This window comes from Platalea leucorodia, assembly GCF_965183815.1.
Source record: "Platalea leucorodia genome assembly, chromosome: 10".
NCBI classification, from domain to species: domain Eukaryota; kingdom Metazoa; phylum Chordata; class Aves; order Pelecaniformes; family Threskiornithidae; genus Platalea; species Platalea leucorodia.
Window position 1 is genome coordinate 17,796,208 of NC_138832.1, and position 21,429 is coordinate 17,817,636.

The window sequence follows — 21,429 nt, forward strand, 5'->3', positions numbered from 1 at the left end:
CAGGTCCCTTTCCACAGAGCTGTTCCCCAGCCGGGTAGATCCCAGCCTGTGGATTATGTTTTCCCAGGTGCAAGACCTTACATTTGTCTTTGTCGAACTTTGTTGAAATTCTCCATGGATTAGATTGTGCTGTGGAAGGCTGAGGTCATCTGCTGATTCATTTTATCAGCCAGAAGAAGTACGTAAAAACTCGACCAAAAATGAGTAATGGAAATGGGAAGACTGGATGGAAAAAAACTGTACTCAGGAAGAATCTTAAGCTGAGGTTTGCCTTGTGCAGACGAGCAAGAAAGGCAAACCCCTAGAAGAAATATCACCCTTTTATGGTTAGAAGTCTTCCATTTCCAAGCGGTATTAATGTAGAGCAAGTTTATACCCATTTATTCTTCTTCTGAATTTTTCCTTTAAATAGGTGAGTTTTTTCTCCTGCTTTGTGATTAAACACCAAGGAAATACAACACCATAAATAGTTGAGTTCCTGGCAACTAGAGAGATGTCTTTTAACCCTTTCATTGATTTGGGAATATTCTCTTGGATGATCAGCAGAGCATTCTTGCCAAAGGTGGGCTAAGGGGCTGCTGCTTATACTGTTTAGTTGGATGCACTGTAAAAAGGTACTGAATGTAGACTAAGTAAGGTTTCAATTTGGGTTTTTTGGTTGGTTGGTTGGTTGTTTTTTTTTTTTAATTAGCAGAAACAGAGCAGACATCCTGTTTTCAAGCAAATCACTGCTACTGCCTTCTTACTAGCTGTTATCTCCTCACTCCACAGATGCTGGTCACTACCTGCATCTCCTTTCCACTTTCTTCTCTCCCCTCCCCATGCCTTTTTCCCCTTTTCTCTGGCAGCACATCAACAAAGCCTGAACTAATGGACCTCGTAAATCTTATTAACGATGTTCACTCAGTTCCTCACTTTCAGCACCAACGCGCAGGGCTTCGGAAGCAGAAGTCACTATTTAGGAAGCAGTATGTTTGGATAGTAGTGCAGGAAGTAAACAGCGACCAGTGGATGCATTTGATCACTGTGGAAATATGTTTAATTTTAAAGGGAAGCGTGCTGAATGCACCTGGGTCACTGTTGAGAGGGCCTTTTTTTTTAACGCTACATAGAGTTACAGAATGGTTTGGGTTGGAGGGGACCTTAAAGATCATCTGTTTCCAACCCCCCCTGCCATGGGCAGGGACACCTTCCACCAGACCAGGTTGCTCACAGCCCCATCCAGCCTGGCCTTGAACGCTTCCAGGGAGGGGGCACCCACACCTTCCCTGGGCAACCTCTTCCAGTGCCTCTCCACCCTCATAATAGCAAACGTAAATGCATATAAACATAAATGCAAATAATGTGATGCAACGCGAATTTAAATGCGGGCAGGAGCAGGGAGCACTCCGCGTTCCCTGCCGTTCCGGCTGCCTCGCCGCAGACCCGTCGAGGCTCGCCGGCCTGCGGAGTTTGCGGGGGCACCGATGGCTGCAGGCCTCCCGGGCACAACGCGGAGCGCCCGCTGCCCCTCGCGGGGGCCTCGTGCGCCGAGGCGGCGCCGCCGGGCGGCCCCGGGCCCCGCTCCGCTCCCGCCGCCTGCAGGCACCGCAGCCGGGGCGGGGCGGGGCCGCCGGGGCGGGGCCGGGGGCGGGCCCGCGGGGCGGGGCCGGGGCGGGGCCGCGGGGGGCGGGGCGGGGCCCGCCTCGCAGCGCCCTCCGGCGGCCGGGGCCGTGGCGGCGCCGCCCCCCGCGTTGGCCGCGCCGCGCCGGGCCGGGCCGGGCCGGGCCGGGCCGAGCGGCGCCGCCGAGCCGGGCCGCTGCGCTGCGCTCCGCCGGCCGGGGCCATGGCCACCTGGCGGCGGGACGGCCGGGTGACCGCCCTGCAGCGGCTGGGCTGCGCCGGGCTGGCGGGCGCGCTGAGCCTCAGCCTGACGGCGCCGCTGGAGCTGCTGACGGTGCTGGCGCAGGTGGGCACCTGGCACTGCCGGCGGGGGCTGCGCGGCGCCGGGCGGAGCCTGTGCCGGGCCGAGGGGCTGCGGGCCCTCTGGAAGGGGAACCTCACCGCCTGCCTGCGCCTCTTCCCCTACAGCGCGCTGCAGCTCGCCGCCTCCCGCCGGTAAGCACCGGCCCCGGCCCCGGCCCGGGCGGGACAGGGCTCCGCGGGGGGGCTGCGCTGCCGCTCCGGCCGTTCGTGTCTGGTGCAACAGAGGAGGGGATGGAGAGGGGAGCGCTTGCTCCGTGGGGGCACTTCGGTGTCTCTGGCTAGCTGGTTGGGTCTCCCCTCGCCCCAAAGACGCGTACCCGGCTGGTAACTTCATTTATTTAGTTCATTCAGCGCGTAGCGACTCTTAGGGCCGGGTGGTGTGCCAGCAACTGCTTGTAAACTCACAGGCGTCCTTCAAAGGATGGAGGTTGGTAGTCTGTTAAATCTCTTCTGCTCAGCCAGATTCCTTTAGAAATGAAGTTACAGTGCTACCTACAAATGTGACTGTGACGTCTCTTCTTTGCAACCGACTTATCTTATTCATTTATATGCTTTCCAGTATTTATATTGTCTCTATCAAAGAAAATAACAAAATCATGATTCCAGTCTTTTACCCTATTATGCAGCGGTCATTATGCAAATTTCATCAGTTTTGAAGTCGATACGTGACATTATGTGTTTTAAGATCTTGTTTTCGATAATACACAGGCGTTAAATTAAGGTAAACGCTGGACAAACTGCAGCAGGATCAACGTGGAGCAGTGCTGGCTGGGCTCTGCGCACCCACGCTCCTTCCTAGGGTTCCCTTTTGCTGCCAGTATCTTTGAAAGGAGTGCCTGACTGTTTGCACGCACCAGCATGTTTTGCCTCTTTGAGGGTTGGGTTACTACTTTTTTTTTTTTTTTTTTTTTTCTGTTAAGGTCAGCTGTGTGCATGCTATGCGCTTGACATTTCCGCCAGCTGGGCGATGGAAGATGGGTTATTCCAGTTTGTGGGCCGTGCTGGGTGGGGAGAAGCATGGGCTCAGCCCGCGCTGGCCAATCCGGCCCGCTGTGGCTCTCGCCCGGGCTGACGCTGCGCAGCCTGCTGGGGTTCGTCATTCGTCTGGCTGAGCAAGAGTCATCCTCCCGGCTCTGCCTGCGCCTCGCAGCGCACGATAGATGGAATCGGGCCGCTTTGTTGTGTCCTTCTGCTCGTAATGCACGTGGTGGTCAAAGAAGGGGAGGGGTGGTGGCAGCGGGAAAGCAGAAACAGTGATCTAAATGTAATTTAGAGTTCCCAGAAGAGTCAATGTGTTACGCCAGTATAAACCAGTTGATTCTGAGCACAATAACTTCATTATTTGTTCAGCTTGAAGCGATGCGTTCCCTTTGCAAGGCTATAGTTTGTCTCTACTTTGCACAGAGTGTTCTTTTGAATTACAAGTGAAAGCAGGCTACCAGGAAAGTAAATAAAAGCTGCCTACACATATTTCTTGATACATTATTTGAGGATTTTTTAATGTATTTTCTAGTGAAAGAACAGTGTATATAAAAGCAAGAAACACAAAAAGAGAAGCGTTACACGGTACCTTAAGTAAATAGTAATGCCAGTTGCAGCAGGACCTGGGCTGAGCAGAGCCAGCAGCCCCAGGGCCGGCGGTGCAGGGGGAGCTGGCTGGGGAAGGGGGGTAAGCTGCCTCTGCGCTCCCTCTGCGGTTACTGCGCGCAGACTCCGTCTTTCCGTGGCAGTTTTAAATGTTATCTGGGTGGTGCCTAGAGACACCCCACCGCCCTCCCCATGTGTTCGTACACACACAGGAAAATCAGGCTGTGTTGCTTTAGGGACTGTACAAGACACGCAGGAAACAAGGTTTATGCCCTTTCGCTTCTGCTTGGCTAGTCCTTCTGCTCTGGGCTCTCTCCAGGGCACGAAACAAGTAGATGCAGGGATCTGCCATGCAGCAGAAAATGCACACTCATGTGAAAAAACATCAGCTGACCAAGCAGTGACTTGTAAACCTTTGAAAATTATTTTTGTTCTGGACCCCTTTGTAGGGGTGCCCTGCGTACATAGAAAAGTCCTTCTGTGCATCACAAGTGCATGAGTTGTAGGTTAACCTTTAAAACCCTGTGCTTCGATTTCAAAATTTCAATTTTAGACTTAACCTCCTGAGCATAATAGTGCCTGGACATAAGCCTTCTCTAGAGAAATGTTCCTGTGGACCTTTCTGTCCCAGCATAAGCAACAGAGGAAGGTTCAGTTGTTCTCAGAAGGCCTGTGATGATGTTATCTACGTATTTCTTCTTACATGATAACTTTGACTGCAGGGTTGGACCCACGTCTCTAAGCGATGACTGATGATCAGAGAATTTCTTGCAGACATGTTTTAAGTCATGGTAATTTTCATCCTGTAGATGGAAATATAAATGAGGATTCTGTGGTCAAAAATTACTTCAAAAGTCTCTTGCAAAGCAAACAAGTAAATCATTTGAACTATTAGTCTGTGTATCTTTGACGATTTTTTCATTGTTGAATTGGTGCTCTGGACCTCCAGCACGGTACTGCAACTCAAGCTATGTGAGCTTAGTCTGTGCTGGGAACTATGGTGCAGGTAGAGCTATGCAAGCTGCCGCTAAAAAAAGCTCTCTCAGGTACTGGAAGTATTTTAGCTCACTAACACTAAAATCAAAGCAAACTGCATTTGCAGAATTATATATTCCAGTCCCTGACTTAGTTGTTAACTATGACTTTTGCATTTCTGCACTTCTGTGCAGCGTGAATTTACCCAAAATCTCTTTGGGCTCCTAGGCATGTTTTTTGGACTCTGCTCACGTTTGCCTGTTCACATGTTCTGTTTCACAGAGGTTCTGATGCTTGTGTGGTGTTATATGTAGTAAGGTCTTGGGTGAAATACATGTTAAAAGTTTCAACTCCTGCTGCTGAAGGAGCTCGTGGGCAGAAGAGCAATTACATCGAGAATAATCTGCCTTAATTTTTCATGTGTTTTGTTCATACTGCCATAAATGGTACCTCTTCTATGTGTTTACTCTAGACTTGTTATACTTTTCACGGATGAGTTGGGTCATATTTCCCACTGGAGAGCCATCATGGCAGGAAGTCTGGCCGGCATGGTTGCGACCATCGTGACTTACCCCACTGACGTAATTAAAACACGGCTCATTGTGCAGAACCGACTGGAACCATCTTACGAAGGAATTCTCCATGCTTTTTACAAAATTTATCATCAAGAAGGACTCCTTGCACTCTACCGTGGTGTTTCACCAGCTATATTAGGTAAAATAATAATGGGGAAAAATCCCCTCATTGCACATTGTTTATTGCAGCTATGTACTGTGTTTGTTTGCTCACTTGATTTCAAAAGCAAATAATATTGTTGTTCTGTAGAAGGTATGTAGATTTATAGGGCACAACAATACTGATTACCTCTGCTGCAGTTTTATTGCTTAAAATTATGACCAAGTGTGTAGCATTTTATGTATGGCTAAGAGTTCCACAAAATACTCTTTTCGTTCTTTTATAGATGATCTAGTTGTGCTCGGATGCCACATTTCCACCGTTTAACTCTTTAAAAAAAAAAAAAACATATACACACAGTGTTCCTAATTCCTATCTAGGCATGAGAGTGTCTCTGTAGCTGTTCAGTGAAACCAGTGTGAGCAGTAATGTATAACTAGTGTGAAAAGTGAAGATTAGTGATATTCTGTCTTTACATGAAATGACTTTTTAATTACTTATTTACTCTCCATACCTTTTTAAAATGCCATTTAACTTCGGGTCCACTTTTTTCACAATATGACATTATAAAAAAATGCATCATAATAATAATGTGTAATCCCACTATAAATTGATAAGAGCATGAAACAAGCAAAAGAGGACAAAAGTATCCCTTATCAGCTTGACTGATGTGGCAACTCTGTTTACCTGTACAACTGCTAGGGTTGGGCTGGACTGGAGAAAGAGCTTGTCACGAAAGAGAGAACCTGGAGAAAGAGCTGACCTGTCATGAGACTGAAGCAGTTAATAATTCTGACAACATGCACATTTTAATATGTAAATATATGCCCCTATCAGCACATCTAGATGCTACAATATGGGTGTTTGGTGGTAAGCCAGTGACTAAAAAGTAAAGTTCTTAAAAATATTGATCTGGTCTGAGCAATGTGAGGTGTAAACTGGCAGCGGCTCATCCCATCTTTCTAGGTTATGTGATGAGCAGCTCTGTTTTCTCAGTGTACAGTGTGTTGATATCTACTTGTCTGGTTTGCTTTCTAGGTGCTATCCCATTTTCTGCGGGCTCATTCTTTGTTTACATCAATCTGGACAAAATCTGGCGAGAACCCATAGTTCATTTCACTCCTCTTCAGAACTTCATAAATGGCTGTGTAGCAGCTGGTGTGGCACAGACACTTTCTTTCCCCTTTGAGACTGTTAAGAGGAAGATGCAGGTACAGAGCATTTGTGTTACGAGTACTTTGTTAGAGGTGCTTGTTGCAGGAGCGTGGGACAAGGCTAGCCAGATGATCATGAGTGCCACTTTATTTCTCTTACCAGTAGGCTACAGAGGCCTTGTTTGAGGTTGGTTGGTTTTTGGGCTGGGTTTTTTGGTTTTTGTTTTGTTGTGTTTTTTAAGTCTGAAAACTATTGTTACAAGTGTACACTTTTAAAGTGGGTTTGAGTACTATTATGGGATATATGTATACTCTTAGACTCTGTGTCTTTAGCTTTATTTCTTTCTTTTTCATAGCAATTCCCACAATTCAGAATTGGCAAACCTTCTGTCAAGTACAGGCATTCAGTCCCCTTGGTGGTAGGCAGGATGAATGAGATCTGTGTCATTTTTCGGAGCATGTCTGTCTGCCATTTATGCCTGACCTGTGTACTAGCAACCACAAGAAACTTGCACAGCAGGTATTAAGTCTGAAGGGTCAGAACTGTCCTCATTCTTATTTTGGACTCCTCTGGTTAACAAGTGACTTCCCAGTTGCTGGTGCTGCTGCTTTCCTGGAGCATCAGCAACATGAGTGTTACTATTTCAAGTTACTATATCATTTTATATTATCGTGCTGATCCTTTCTCCTGAAAGTTTAGTAATAATGATTAAAAAAAAACCCCACAACACAAAACAACACCACCACCACCCCACAGCTTCCATCTCACTGACATAGTTCATTTGATGATGTTGACTTTTCATTAGAACTTCATCAGTAGAGTGACAATGAATAGCTGTCATCATCTGGTGGCTCTCTGGCTGGGGCATATGATTTTGTTCTTTCAGCCTAGTTCATGGGACTGCAGATTTATGGCAAGCTTTTGTGATCTTATGAAAAAAGCAGTCATTTGGTGTGGCAGCATTATATAGGTCCCAGTCCCCCTCATCAAGTGGTAGCCTGATTGGTAAGTCACAAGCTAGCAAAAGGTCAGTGAAACTGTGAATTCCCCTCTCCTGCTCCCCAGGTTCCCTTTTTCAGACAGGGCTGAGATCCAGTGGCACAGAAGCCTTTGTTGCCCTCGCTCCATCTCATAACAGAGGACCTCAGCAGAAGTAATGTCTTTTATTGGACCAGCTCACATAGCTGATGTGTCCAGAAGTCAAGCTTTAAGCTGAGCCCTTTCATCAGGTATCTCAAAACGTCTCAGGTGAGAAGGAGATTCTGAGCATGAAAACTTGATCACTTTTTCCAGCTGTATCAGTGGGTCTAAGAAAAGCAATTACTCCTTACAAGTCCTCTTTTTCTTTATATCCTTAGGCTCACAGCAATACTGTTGCCCTAAAGAAAAAAGAAAAGAAAGGCATTTACTGTGCTGTTTCCCTTTTAATATTTCTGTCGATACGTCAGTTACTTGAACATTCAGTTTTCGTAATCGGTTCAAAAGTAACTTTTAGTGGTAACTGGTGTGGTGTTAAGTTCTGTGTCAAGCTTTGTCTTGACAGGCAAGTAGAGAAGTGGAACAGGCTCACCTTTCATTTTCCTGCCACTAGGCTGTACTCTTTCACCAAAGGAATGCTTAAAACATCTGATTGGCTCTTCTAGAAATAAGAAGGGAACTGGATTTATTGCCTAGATATGTAGGAAGTGGATATGCTAAAAATACTTTGGACGGAAAAAAGGGTCAACAACAGAGAGGTGTTTTTTTTTCCTTATAGATGCATCGCAACAACTGAATAGTGATTTTCCAACCTTCGAGAAACACCTCCTGTTCAGGGAGAAGGCAAAGGTGTTTCAGAAGAAGTAGCTGCCTAGATGTGAAAGCCTGTAATTTGTTTGGTACTGGAAATGGCATAAGTCACAGAGACTTGTCCAGAAAAGAGACCTGTTGAAAATTACATCCAAGCTGATGCTAAGAGCTCACTGGAACTCATGTAAGGCCATCCAAGAAGTTTGTTTTTCACAGTTAGCACCAGGGTATGGCCCAGCTTTGCAGGTATCAACTCTGCTTTGTGCATACTTGCTGGCCTGTTCAGTTTGCCGGGTGGTGGTCAGAAGAGAGAAATGTCTAGGACAGCACCAGAAAAGGTATGATGCAAAGGGAGCTAGAAAGGGGGAGAATAAAGATAGGGCAAAAAAAGAGCTTCAAGACATTTCAGTGTTCTGTAGAAAACAGGGGAGCAGATACTCCTGATCCCAGTTTTTCTCAGACATCATATTCTGATCAGCCTCCAGGCAGTGATTCACCTTTCTAGCTGACAGAAAGAGGGGTGGACCAAAGCCTTCAGCTACCCCGGAGCCTGGTGTGAGTGCTCTGCAGTGCATGTAGGGGAATGCTGGCTTTGTTTTGAAGCAATGAACACTGGTTTTGTGTACCAAGAGGAACCCAGCACGTTGTGGAGGTCAGTATCAGATTACTCTTCCTTCTCTTCTGTCCCACTGATCTGACAGATGAAGGTAGTATATTGCCAGAGAAAACTTTTCTGGTGAACCTGTTGGTGATGGGGAACCAGGGAGTTGTAAGGCAGTCTCAGGAGCTTCAAAAACTGGGAAACTAGGACACAAGGCTGCCTTCTCTGATTCTGGGATGGAATACCAGCCTGAGACCAGAACATCCAGTTCAGATCTTTACCTGGCATGCTAGGCCGTCTTGGAAGAGTTAGCTCCATCCATCTCCTCATCTAGACAATGCTTGTATTATTTGCACAGACCAGAAAATGAATTCTGGTATGGGTGGAAGGATAAGGTGTTATTTTTAATCTTGGTTGTAATAATTTTCTTTCATCCTGTCTCATTTTACATAACTGAATCCTACACTTCTGACGTTGGCAGTTTCCGTCACTGATGTGTGTGGGAGTAGGAGCTGGCTGTCAGCGAACAATTACTCCTCTGTGTTTTGGTGATGATTTATGATGTCAGATTTGCTCTGTAACCATGGCTTCTCCCCCCTCCGCTATTAGAATTATCGCGTTTACTTTTTTTTAACAAAGATGCTGTTTTTGCTAAAAGTACTTGAATGTTTTTCTTAAAAGAAATGTTAATTAACATGAGTGAGTCTTACTGAATATGAGTCCTCTATGTTGTGTTTATCCTAATTTTATTCCTTTGTCTTCCTTTTTTCACTTTGCTCCTGATTGGCATGTTAGAGAATTAAGAGGTACTGTATGCATGTTTTGGCATGGAAATATGGCTTTTGTTGTGCATCTGTAGAAGGGGATTAGTGAAAGAGAGGGTTATTCAAAGGGATGTTCTATATCAAATGCTTTCCTGACTCACACTATGTCAGTTGCTGAACAAAAACTTACGGATCTTTATATCCTTCTGACTGTTATTCTTGGCTTTCCTTCCTTACCTCACAATACCATGTTCTTTGTTAAATCCAGTATCTAAGCAATACTCAAGTACTGACTTTTACCTTGCAGACTTGCATACAAGAAGACTTTTTTTCTCTTTCTAATTTTTTTTCTTACCTTAAGCAGGGAAATACCTGCCTATGAATGAGTCTGGGTCTAAGGGAAGCACTGGTAGTATGTTTCCACTTCCCCACATCATCTTTTTGCCTGCGATGACCTTCATAAGCGCATATTGGACTGAGGTCTGGCATTTCAGTAAGAGAAGATGAATTTAGAGCTGTTATATGCCATACAGAAGATTATTATTAGAATGACACCGATCCCAGGCTATATGTAGAACACATATCTACAAACACGCAAACGGTCAGTGCAAACCTAATACCTAAGTTTGGCACTTCGCTCTGTGCACATGACCCTCAGAGGTAGGCTCAGATACCCCTGGCTGGCATTGCTCAGCCTTCATTCCAAATTGACCTTGACTTTGCTAGTTTTGTTGGGCAAAATGCACAAAGATGGCCCTAAAGCTTCACAGATACTCCATCGACTGTACAGTTACTCCTCACCTGCTTACATGAACAAACTTCGCATGGTTTGCAGAAGCTCAGTCCTGTCCCCATATTTTGGTGGTATAATTTGTTTTAATTTCTGTGACTAAAACTTGTCTGAAACTTTGCCAGTAAATGCTACGCAGGTGTAGTTTTACCGTCAAAACTTTGTAATATAGAATAAGCCTGCTTTTAGTATACTGCAGGATTTGGCATATTTTTGGTGTTGACTGCACAGCATCCTCAAGTTGTGAGGACGTCTCTCCAGGGAAAGCATTGTTCAGCAGTGATCTTTCTGTTTTAAAATCCAGGCTTTGAATTCCCTCCACTGCCATAAACAAACGGGCTCACTGTTCTTCGTTAGCGTAGACTGTTGCCATGCATCACCCAAGAAGTGGCCTCTTTTCAGTGACAAAAGTGAATCAGTTAGGCCTTGGCTGCCTATAAATCTGCAGTGTGATTTTTATTTTTATTTTTTTCCCCGGGGTGGGGGGATGTTTGGTTCTTTGGAACACAAGATGCTCTGCAGGTGTGAAATCTGTTGTAAATTATGTAAATGTAACCTGGAGAAAACTAAGCAGTCATTCCCTTTGTGAGGCAGCCTGTTTAAAGTAAATGCTATCTTGTGCCCTGTTGGCACATTTCTAGTCTGAAGTCAGCTAAAGGAGATACTGAAGTCTCTCTTTAAAAAAAGTAGTACTGTTATTTAAGTATTTATTTAAAAATAGTCCCCTAGCTATGTTCCTTGCATGGTAAAAGTCAGTCTAGCAAGAACCCAGTGGCTGGGTTATAAACAAAGCTTTGGAAAAGAAAATGGTACATGCTCATTAGAAAAGCACCTTCTCCTTGCTGAAATGAGGAAACGGTGCTCCTGCCTTGCTTAAACGTGAGCAACTCGCAAAGAGCGCTCTGTCGCTGGAGATGGTCGCTGATGCTGGTGTGGCAGCCTCTGAAAGCTCTCAAGCTGTGGTCTCCCTGCTGTTTGTGAGATCTGTTTTCTTGTCAGCTGGGAATATGAAAGCTATTGGAGTCATGACCTGGTTTAAAAATAAGAAATCCTTTTTGGGTTATGTGGTTCACACGACATCTCAAAAGCATACGTGCTCTGAGACTTCGTGCAGGGAGACTCTTTAATAGTGAATGGCATGGGAGCCTGAGCCTTGAAAGTTTTCAGAGATGGAGCCATTTGATCACACAGAGTGGCAAATTCCATAGTGTGGAAGCAAATAAGGAGCAGCATTACTACTTTTAGTCTGATTTCCTGTGGAAGTAAGGTTTGTATGTTTGCTAGCTGTCTGTCCTTGCTCCCAATAACTTTTGATCCTGCGGTCCAACTTCAACTAAACTTGACAGAGGAGCGGAGGTTTCAGAGGTATTAACTTCCTTCAAGTTTTGTGAAAACAAGTGCACAGATAGAGACAAAACTCCAAAAATATTTCACCTGAGGGGGAGGCTGCAGTGTGAGTTCTTGCTTTTTTTCTCTCCATGATCTCACGCTCCTCTTCTCCTTGCTGCTGGGGTTCAGGCATCAGCCAGGACCCCATGCCCTGGGTGGTACTTGAACTTGGGACCAGCCTGGCTCCTCTGGTTATTAGCAAATAGGTAATAGGCTTCAGATTCTGGTTTTGGTAAAATCCCTTCCTTCCTTCTCTTTTTCCCTATGTCTAAATGCTTTGAGCTACCAGCATTTTTTTTATTGTTTCGTTGATGTTGCTATAAAGATATTTTATACCGCTTTCTCTGAGGCTGTTGCAGTAATAGCGCCATACTGCTTTGGGAAGTACTTGGTCCAGTAAATGGTTGAGACAATGCCTGAAAAAAGCTACCGAGCATAGCATGGGCTTTGCCTTTTGTAACAGCCTAGATTTCATGCATCTGAACAAACCTCAGAAGCATTTCTCTTAGATCCCCAGACTTCCACAGGAGAGAATCATGAAGACTGACTGCCTGTGAAGTTGAAACACTGAACAGTGCCAGTGGAAAAAGTAGATAAGAGGGAAAAGTCATGAATCAGGAATCAGAAGCAGGACTGGGCTGATCTAAGAGTCAGGTCTGCCTTGTGACAGCTCGTGCTATGTCTAGTGGTCTTTAACCCTGTTCATCCAAGGAGCTGTGGTGTGGTAAGTATGTAATACTTGCTCTGAGGTGGATTACAGCAGTAGCTTAGCACTGCATCACAGTGGTCTGCCGAAGAAAAGCAGGAAAACGCACAGTACGCATTTGAAATGCAGGAGGCCTGAGGGAGAGCAGAATGCAATTCTCTCTGACTGATTTTCCCAGACGCTGGAGTGGCCGCCACGCTCCCCATCCTAGATTTGGTAGTGCCAGCTGAGCATGGCCGCCGGCCTCTTCCAGCTCTGTGATCAGTGTGGTATGAGCGAGAGCTCTCTAATCTGCTTTGGGGCAAACCAGGTGGGTTAACTCAGCCCACCTTTGTAAGCTCACCCAGCTGACGGGGCCTGACACGGGTTAGGGTACGCTGCTGTGCGCACACAACTATTATAGCCATACTTTTCAGCGGGGAGACAGTCATGTCTCCAGAGTGACAGCTGTCACTGTTACCCCTAACATGAGTACTTTTGCATCAGTTACACAGGAGAGCCTTGTATCCATTTGTCTGTGCTTAGAATGACGTGCCTGTGACATGTAAGGTGATCAATTATGCAAAATACTCTGTAAACAGGAGCTAAAACTTTATGGACACTTTCTTCTTTTATATCTGATTGATTTTGATTTGGTATAATTGCTTACCTCATCCACATAAGGCCAATGGAAATATGTCCTCTGTAAAGCCCCAATCCTGTAAAACGTTAATTTTCTCCTCAGTTCCTACACAGCAGGAGATGCGGGAACTCGTGTTGCTGTTCACTGTGTGAAGCGTGGGACCAAGCTAGTCTGCCTAAGGGTTTGCACCATGAAATAAACTAGTGCTAATGTGCATGAAAATGGTGCACCCATTTGTAAGGATGGAGCTGAACCATCATGAGGTATGCGGAAACCACCCAGAGGTGTCCATGCAAGGGGTTTGCATTGCCTTGAGAACAAAAGACCTCTATATTCCATATCAAAGATTTCTTCATCCCGCAGGTGTTAAAAGCAGGGAAAGCTTAGGTTCCATAGCAAAGGAGGGATTCTGCAACAAACTGTGACACCTCAGGGTACAACACAGCCCTGGCGATAATGTATTTAAAGCTAGGAGTCAAACTTTTGAGCAAGCAGTAAACTGTTTTGCTCATTTGGTGCCATTGATCTCAGAAAGGCGAGATGATTTGGCCCCAGTTCAGGTCACAGAGGAAAGGACAACGTGTTCCTAGAGTGCAGGGAGCTGGAGGTCAGCTGCTCTGCTGAGCTGCTCTGGAACCCATTGCCTCCTGATAGCTTGTCATCGTTTACCTTCCTACGTGCCTGAATACCTTTGGTGGACGTTAGCCAGGGGTAGGTCAGCATTACCAAACCACTGACACAGAAAAGGCAATGACTGCCGAGTAAGGCTGTCCTCCAGGAGAAAGGTTTGATTAGCCCAAGAGAATGCATGCTTTTTTCCCCAGTATTAATACTTATTTACATTTTAAATCTTTCTTATTTGAGTGGAGTGAAATACTCTTTCAAGCATTCAGCCTTGCCTTGAGTGAAATTTCTGTTGACTGTAGTGGCATTAGCTTGAATGAAAACTGCAATCTTTGTCCTTCAGTTTCCTTTGAAATACAGTTACACTTGCCCGTTGCATGTGTCCTTATTAACCCAGACTGCAAAGACTTCTTATTTTAGCTTCCAGATTAAGAGCGTGAACTCTTGAGCTGTGTCGTAAAGTGCCTTCCTGTGCTTTTTTTTTTTTTAATTGATCAGAAGTGTAGGACACCTGAATCTGTTGAAAATATATAAATAACAAGCAATTTTACTGTATCTACTATCAGGATAGCATACCACCTATGGCAGCTATTCACTGTTAGTTGATCTTTCATACTCTGTGCCAACAGTACTGCGTACTCAAATAAATAGCAAATCTTTGTACTGACAAACTTTATGAACAGGGAAGGGGGAGAAAAAAAGTACATGAATTGAGAGGGAAGTATTTCCAAATGTCTCCGATACGTGTAAATTCAGATAGGTGCAACCCAAAATGTCCTAAAGTGCAAGCGGGAATTTTGTATCTGCGCAGTTCTGGGCACAGGCTCAAGCGGCCTAACCACCGCGCCTGCCATGTCCTGACCCGGTGGCCTCTGCGTGGTCCCTGTGTGGCTGCTGCGAGCCTTGGAAAGATTCAAGTGATCGATCTTTTGATGGGCACGGTTCCCACCGCCACTGCGGTGAACATCACACTGGGGATGGGGGAGGTCGTTGAAGGGGAAGCCTTTATAAGGGTCTGTGAAATTGGTTCCCGAAATGGGACTGTGTTGTTCTGGCAGTCACCTCGTGATGCAGGCAATGGGAGAGATGGTAGCTGAAGAGTCTTCAGGTAACAATTAACTTTAACAATTAACTTGAGTTTTGTCATGACACTTCAACCTTATTTCAATATTTTGTTTATATAAAAAAACGTGAGTGCAGGTAGTTTGGGTTTTGGGTTTTTTTTATACGTCTCTCTCTCAGGTTTAGATTGTCGAAATACAACAGAGTGCTAACTTTGGGGATGTATCACAGTGACTTGGTAGGCTTGGTGGCCTCTGGCTACTAAAAGACTGTGTTTGTGAGAGAGCAGATGGAGCCAATTCTGCATTTGATGTGCTTTCATCATTTAGAGAACCCATCACCCATCAGAGGTAAAAAGATCAGCAACTTAGCTCCGCTGCTACTATGACTAACAGCTTGGCACGCTGTTGTCAGCGCAGTGAGCTGTACTGTATCTCCAGCCTTCTGCGGTATGAGGCAGCCGTAACGGGGGGAAGGAAGTCTTTGGAAATGTTCATAGCAAACAGGTTTCCATGCAGCAGCCCGTCGTGTCAAGGGGTGTCAAACGAAAGGAATTCGAGCTGCTTTGAGGTGCATGGCGTGAAACGTCTCTGTCATAAACCTGATCTTTTTGGTATGAGATTAGCTGTTTGATTTGTATGTCATAGTAGGTTTCTGCAAAAAAAGGTAGAGAAACTAGTTTGATCTGTTTGGTTGCTTCCATTTTCTGGCTCTGGTGCCGTAGGGCAGTTGCGGTGTTGTAGATGTGCGTAGATGACCCAGAATCACCCAAAACCCACAGCTATTTTTTTCATCAAGAACAGTGCCAAATGAAACACTTTCCTGATTTTTTTCTTTTATTAATGCATTTTAACTTTGTTTAGCTGTGTCAAAGACACTGAAGTTTTAACTGCACATTGATATAGTTTTTAGTTTTCCTTTTGCAGTAGGTGATTCTGAGATTCTGTGGACAATTCTTATTTAAATACTGCGTCTAGGGTCCTAGAAACATACTGCTCCTGTAAAGCAGAAGGACTGGCAAAGCATACTTCACCCCACAGACTGAAATCTTGAAAATGGCTGTAACCGGGGTGAATGTTACTATAAATAATCTTTCAGTAAATCTCTTAGGAGGTCAATGTCTGGGGGCAAATTAGAAGTCTGGGGGTTTGACTTACCTGTTCCTTTTTAACTGTGTTCTGGGTGTGTGTACTGTGTGCAGAATCTTATCGAAACCTGCAGTGTGCTTGTCGCCTGTCCTGGTGTTGTAGGCAGGAGTACTGTAATCAAAACCTGTTGATATGTGCCCTTGCAATGTATACAGTAACAAAGGGGATTAAACTCATGCAGTTAATTCTGGCAGGTCACGCCCTGCCTACCGCAAAGGGACTTAAAAAGGAAGGGAATCGCATGTTAACAGCATTCCTGCTTTCTTGAAGTGTTTTAGAAAGCTGTCCCGCTTCACTGCTTGGCTGCCTATAACTGCCTTTACCAAAAAAGCTCGTGGAAACTGGCTGACAGTCCAGAAGGCAGAACAGCGTTTTAAGTCCAGCTCTCCTACGACTGCTGTTGTGTTTTTAAGGATATTTACATCATTTGGGTGCTCTTCTAAGTATCCCTGGTGCTAATATCACCATTCTTAGTGGAACTGGTCCCTAAAGTCTCAGTTGCAGCACTCAGCATCTTCTACAGTACAGTCAGGACAGTCTTTGTGCAGGAGTTTCTCAAGTACTGTGGATTAAGGCTTGAAAAGTTATTTCCCTTTTCCTTATTTGTGGATTTAGCTATTGTTTTTTAAACCCTCGCACCCCTTAAGTAACAGAGCCAAGCAGGCAGCTGAACTTCCTTGTAGCACATGAACATTAGTGAACATGTGGATGACGCTGGGCTACCAGACTGGCTCTGTTACCTTGAACTACCTGCAAAGGCAGGGCTGGAAATACGGTAAAATCACAGCAGTCTGCTCTCTCTCTGAGCCCTAAGCCAGGAGGCTGTGGGAGCTTGCACCACAGTTAGGAATTGTGGAAACAGCTGTAGCCCTGTGGAGTTAGCAAGGCCAAAGTAGACACAAAGGGGACGAGCAATTAGAACTGCTGAAATACTTTCTCTTGCACAAATGTGATCCCTCTCTTACAAATCAGGTACACTGTTGGAAGGTTTCGAGAGAAGCAAATGCTTCTGTTCTCTCCTCCTTAAAGTGTAAAAGATGGTGGATTAAATCCTCAGCCCTACTCTCGTCTGGGGTAAAAGAACCAGGACATGATAAAGGGGATCCAGAAGATAACAAATCAGGATGTGGTGGAAGCCTGTTGCCTTCTTTCTCAGTGCAGACAGCTGCTTTCCCAAAATCACCTCCCCAAGCCCTGTCCAAAGGAAAATCTATGGTTTTACCTGTTACCTGCCATCAGAAGTATTTCACATGCATTTTGAACATGCACAAAAAAGTGAGAATAAAATCATGCTATGTGATTTTTTTTGTAGATAAAGAAGACTATGCAGTTAGTGTGTGGAGTGATTAGGGTTTTTTTGTTAGCTTCTAAATTTTAGCAGTAGACTTGCCAGTAATGCAAAGGGATGCAACAGCATTAAAACTATTTTATTAGCAACTTCTCTTATAATACCTGGAGCATGAGTTTTGATCTGTTTCCATTTCCAGCATCTAAGCTGCCAAGTATTTGAAATGCTATAGCTGAGGCATCTAGAAAATGTCATCACCACTTGTCGGTTTATGAGAGGCTTGTCATAGGCTTAGCAGCTCTGAGAAGCTGTAGGTTAGTCTGGCCAAGGAGGGAAAAAATGCTACACCACGTGGTGTTTCAGATCAATGAGGGGGTAATGCTATCCATATTCACCCATCAATTCACTGTACAAGTCGCATTTTTATCAAACTTCTGCCCTGTGGTCATCAGCTTGCACACGCAAGTCATCAACCTGTGTCCTGGCGTCCCCCCACGCTCCTGACTGAGAAGCGTCGCTTGCCCTGTGTTTGAGTGAACCCCTGATTTGCCGATGCACAATAAACCCATGGCTGCATGTGCACAGATGGATGAGGATGGGATTATTCAAGGTCAGGTTATCCTGTCTGTGCTAACGCAGTAGGAGATTAATGAAGGAAGGATTTTGCTGTTAAAAATGACCCACTACGCTTCCTCCATGTGAACAGACACTGTCTGTACTGCAGTTGGAAATGTAGCTGCAGTCCAGCAGGATGCTCCCGAGCAACTTTCACCAGGCTGGATCAACTGACCGTATAGCAGAGATAGGGGAGCGCCAACTGCTCACCTACAGCCCTTGGTGAGCTTGTACAGCCTGGGCTGAAATCTCCGTTCTTCCGTTGCTGCTCAACCTGCAGTACAGTTCGCCCTTCTCATTGCAGTGCCGACACAGCCTCAGCAGCCAGAGCGAAGTCGGCGCGCTCTTCTTTTTGATTGGAATTACAGGAAGGCAGTGTGGCGTCTGGGGCCAGCCCCAAGCCTCCCGCTCATAGGTGCTCCGCTGCTGGTGACGTGAAATACCTCTCCCCAGCCCCGAGCAGCTGGCAGACATAGGGCTGATGCGTTATGCGGCTCTGGTTCGGATGGTTTTTTTTTCCCAAGGGTGGGATTTATTTCTAGTAGTGACAAGGCACAAAAGGAAGTGCTGTGTGAAATTACTGCTCTTTCTCTTTCGTACCTGTCAGAGGGTGAATTGCCCCCCTTTTTAGTTTGTATTTCAAGGCAAAATAGCTGATTCTTTTGGGTTGACGGAAGGATCCAGATCAGTCTGTTGAAACCTGGCGTTAAGTGTTCCTTATATACTAGAATGAAGAAAATAATTATCTTTAATTACTTTGGCTTTCCTTTGCTTGTTCTAAATCCCCCTGGGTGTCTCTTGAACAGGCACAGAGCCCTTGGCTTCCCCACTATGGAGCAGTGGATGTCCATTTTACTGGCATGGCTGACTGTTTCCGGCAAACTGTGAAGAGCAAAGGTGTGCTCGGTCTTTGGAGTGGACTCACACCCAGTCTGCTCAAGGTGAGGTTTTGCTTTTATCCCAATCAAAGACTATCCTGAAGTAATCAAGACACGCTTTTGGACATCTGGCATTACAAAGCTTATGACATGCCTCCGTACTTATTAGCAGCTTATAGATTGTTGACAGAGTCCACGACAGAAGAGGTATCGCCTCAGGCAGGTTATAAACCAGCTTTGGAACTTGGTTTGGTCATATTTCCCCAAATGTAAGCTCGGCTTCTAGATGTCACTACTTTCAAGTTCGTTTGAATGTCCTTAGAGAAGGGAGTGCTGCTAACACACAAGCCAGGGTACGGATGGAGGAGTGCAAGTGATCCGCTTATGCCAGCTAAACAAGTTCTACTTCTCAGCTGAGCTCCAGTAATTTGACATGTTGTACCAAGCTGTAAAGAAAACTGCACTTTTGTAAGCCACTTCCCCAGAAGTCAAAAGCAGTACTTTCGACCAGCTATTTAATGCATGCATATCAGTTACTACAGCCCTGGCTGAGCTGAAAGCATGAAATAAAACACAGTAGCTTAAATAGAAGGTAATTTAGTTTACATAAATACATTTTATAGTGCTGCAGTGAGGATTACCTACATGGAGTACTACAGGTCAGCTAATGAGTAGTAATTGAGTGACAACGTGATTAATTGCGATGGCCTGCCTGTGCCTGGCCCTACCTTGGCTGGCATAAAGCCACATGGCACCAGCGCCGCTGATTCTGCATGGGGCAAAAGAAGAAAATTGTTCAGTTTCTCTGCTGTATGTAGAATAAAACCTACATTTCCTACCGGGATTTGCTGCAGTTGCTGAGGATTTGCTTAGGTATTTGACGAGTTGTGATAATCTATAGGCTAGCACAGACCTTGTTCCTCACAATATTGTTACAATTAGTTATGTACCAATAATAAACTCCTACTTTTAGCATGCTGCAGGTGCCAGCCTAGTTTGAGGTGAGACTCTGATTTTATATAAATGAGCACAGCTCTATTAGCAGATCAGATCAGATTTGAAGTCCTAGAAGTTTCCTTTTTTAAAACATGTAAGCTAAGAATGCTGATAGTGAATTTAATACTGCTTTTTTATTTTATGTTGCTTTTTTTATTTTATTTTATCAGATTGTCCCATATTTCGGTGTTATGTTTTGCACCTTTGAATTCTGCAAGCGGGTCTGTCTGTACAGAAATGGTTATATTGAATCTCCTTTAAATTACAAGCTAACTCCTGGCGTGGACCAGAGTTTACAGCCACAAGAACTGAGAGAATTAAAGCTCCTCCGAAGGGAAAATTTTGAATCGAGGAAATCAGCTCTTGAAAACTGACATCAGAGTGTCCATTGCAGATATACACACTACATTTCTTGAGGAACTTTGCAGGAAAGGCATGCTGAACTACAGGTACCAGCATCTCAGCGGATTGCATGGTTTTAGTACTGAGACACCAGTGCCAGGAATGAATGAATCTTGTATCTCATTTGCTGAATGGATATAAACAATATGAATAGCAAGCATATACTGAAGAGGAGAGATGCAACTATTGCAACTTGAAATTACATTATCCTAGGTGCTTTTCAATACTGAATAGCCATTTTGAGATAAAACCACTTGCAGAAAGGCAAGAGAACTGAGATAAGCATATAAATTGTATCTTGAAAAATATTAAGAAAATTCAAATGGATATGTTTAAAGTAATCTGAGATACTGAGTCAGCCAAAAATTATAAACAGACTAGAATACATACAACATGCAAGAATTTCTACTGAAATCTTTTTTTTTTTTCAGTGATACTGTGTGGACGTGACATTCTGCGGATGCAGAATTAGTCTCAGTTCAGTCACACTCCAAAATCCACTCTTCAGTTTTTGAGACTTACTTGAGAATAATAATTTTGTATGAATCTTTGGCGTAAAGATGAAAATATGCTGCTGCAACTGTGCTTTTGCTAAGAGAGCATTGTAATGTGCAAAATGAACTGTAATACACTGGAATGACAATCTTGCCAACTTAAGTGCATACTAGAAAATCTTCCCCCCTTTCTCCTGTGTTGTTACTGCATGTACGTGAATTATTTCAGGCTTTGAAAAATAGTTTTCCTGAAGTTCTCTAACTAAAATACTTCCTGTAAAATGCAGTTCTTAAATGTGTTAGATATTTCAGAGCCACTAGCCTTGTCATGTTGTTTTGGTATTCTTAAAGCTCTATTTTTCTATTAAACTACTTTTTAGTTCCTGTGCACAGACCCAGGCCTACTGTGCTGCTCAGAACTTGCCAGCAGAACAGCACTGTGCACACAACCTGTGATTTTTCCACTTTAACTGCTGTGATCCAGGAGCCACAGATAGTTTCTGTAGATAGGAACCTCTCTGCGAGACCACTAGGTTATTGCCAGTGCAATTGATAGGCCTCTGACCAGTCTAGGGAGCTTTTGGACAATAAAAGATCATCTTGGTATTATACCTGAGGACCTGCGGTATTGCTCTGGTTCCTTTGTAGAAGAACAGCTATGGAACAGCCCCATCCTAGTGCCTTCTGATAGAAAACCTCAAACCCCGTGTCCGCGTGGGAAGGCGGCTCTGCCCGCTGCAGCTTGTCCCACCGGCCTCGGGCTGGGGCAATGCGTGAATCACAGCAGCTCGGCGAGGCGTGTGCGCACCAGCTACGCTCCTGCCCTCGCCGCAGCAGCCTGGGCTCAGCGCAGGATTTGCCTGCTGGTTTACACAGCATTTTGTGTGTGGTTTTTGTACCGTTTA

At 44.8% G+C, this 21,429-nt stretch overlaps 1 protein-coding gene across 2 annotated transcripts; it reads left to right on the top strand.

Annotated features, from left to right (window-relative positions):
* The first annotated feature begins 1,799 nt into the window (after positions 1-1,799).
* Positions 1,800-20,707, top strand: SLC25A43 (solute carrier family 25 member 43). 2 transcript variants are annotated; one of them, XR_014229408.1, is made up of 6 exons: positions 1,800-2,097; positions 5,000-5,241; positions 6,241-6,413; positions 18,561-18,695; positions 19,799-20,077; positions 20,462-20,707. XR_014229408.1 is itself a non-coding variant. In XM_082323439.1 (5 exons), exons 1-5 carry the CDS (start codon positions 1,826-1,828, stop codon positions 20,000-20,002), a joined length of 1,026 nt encoding a protein of 341 aa, XP_082179565.1. In that variant the 5' UTR covers positions 1,800-1,825; the 3' UTR covers positions 20,003-20,707. The 2 variants fall into 2 exon arrangements, 1 of the variants encoding a protein (XP_082179565.1); XM_082323439.1 differs by having other exon boundaries at positions 19,799-20,707.
* The last annotated feature ends 722 nt before the right edge of the window (positions 20,708-21,429 follow it).

Bases quoted from the DNA above. Each gene is read 5' to 3' on its own strand.
- SLC25A43 (XM_082323439.1), top strand. From the start codon at position 1,826: ATGGCCACCTGGCGGCGGGACGGCCGGGTGACCGCCCTGCAGCGGCTG. The intron at 2,098-4,999 runs GTAAGCACCGGC...TGTTTACTCTAG, and splicing joins CAGCTCGCCGCCTCCCGCCG to ACTTGTTATACTTTTCACGG. The intron at 6,414-18,560 runs GTACAGAGCATT...TCTCTTGAACAG, and splicing joins CTGTTAAGAGGAAGATGCAG to GCACAGAGCCCTTGGCTTCC.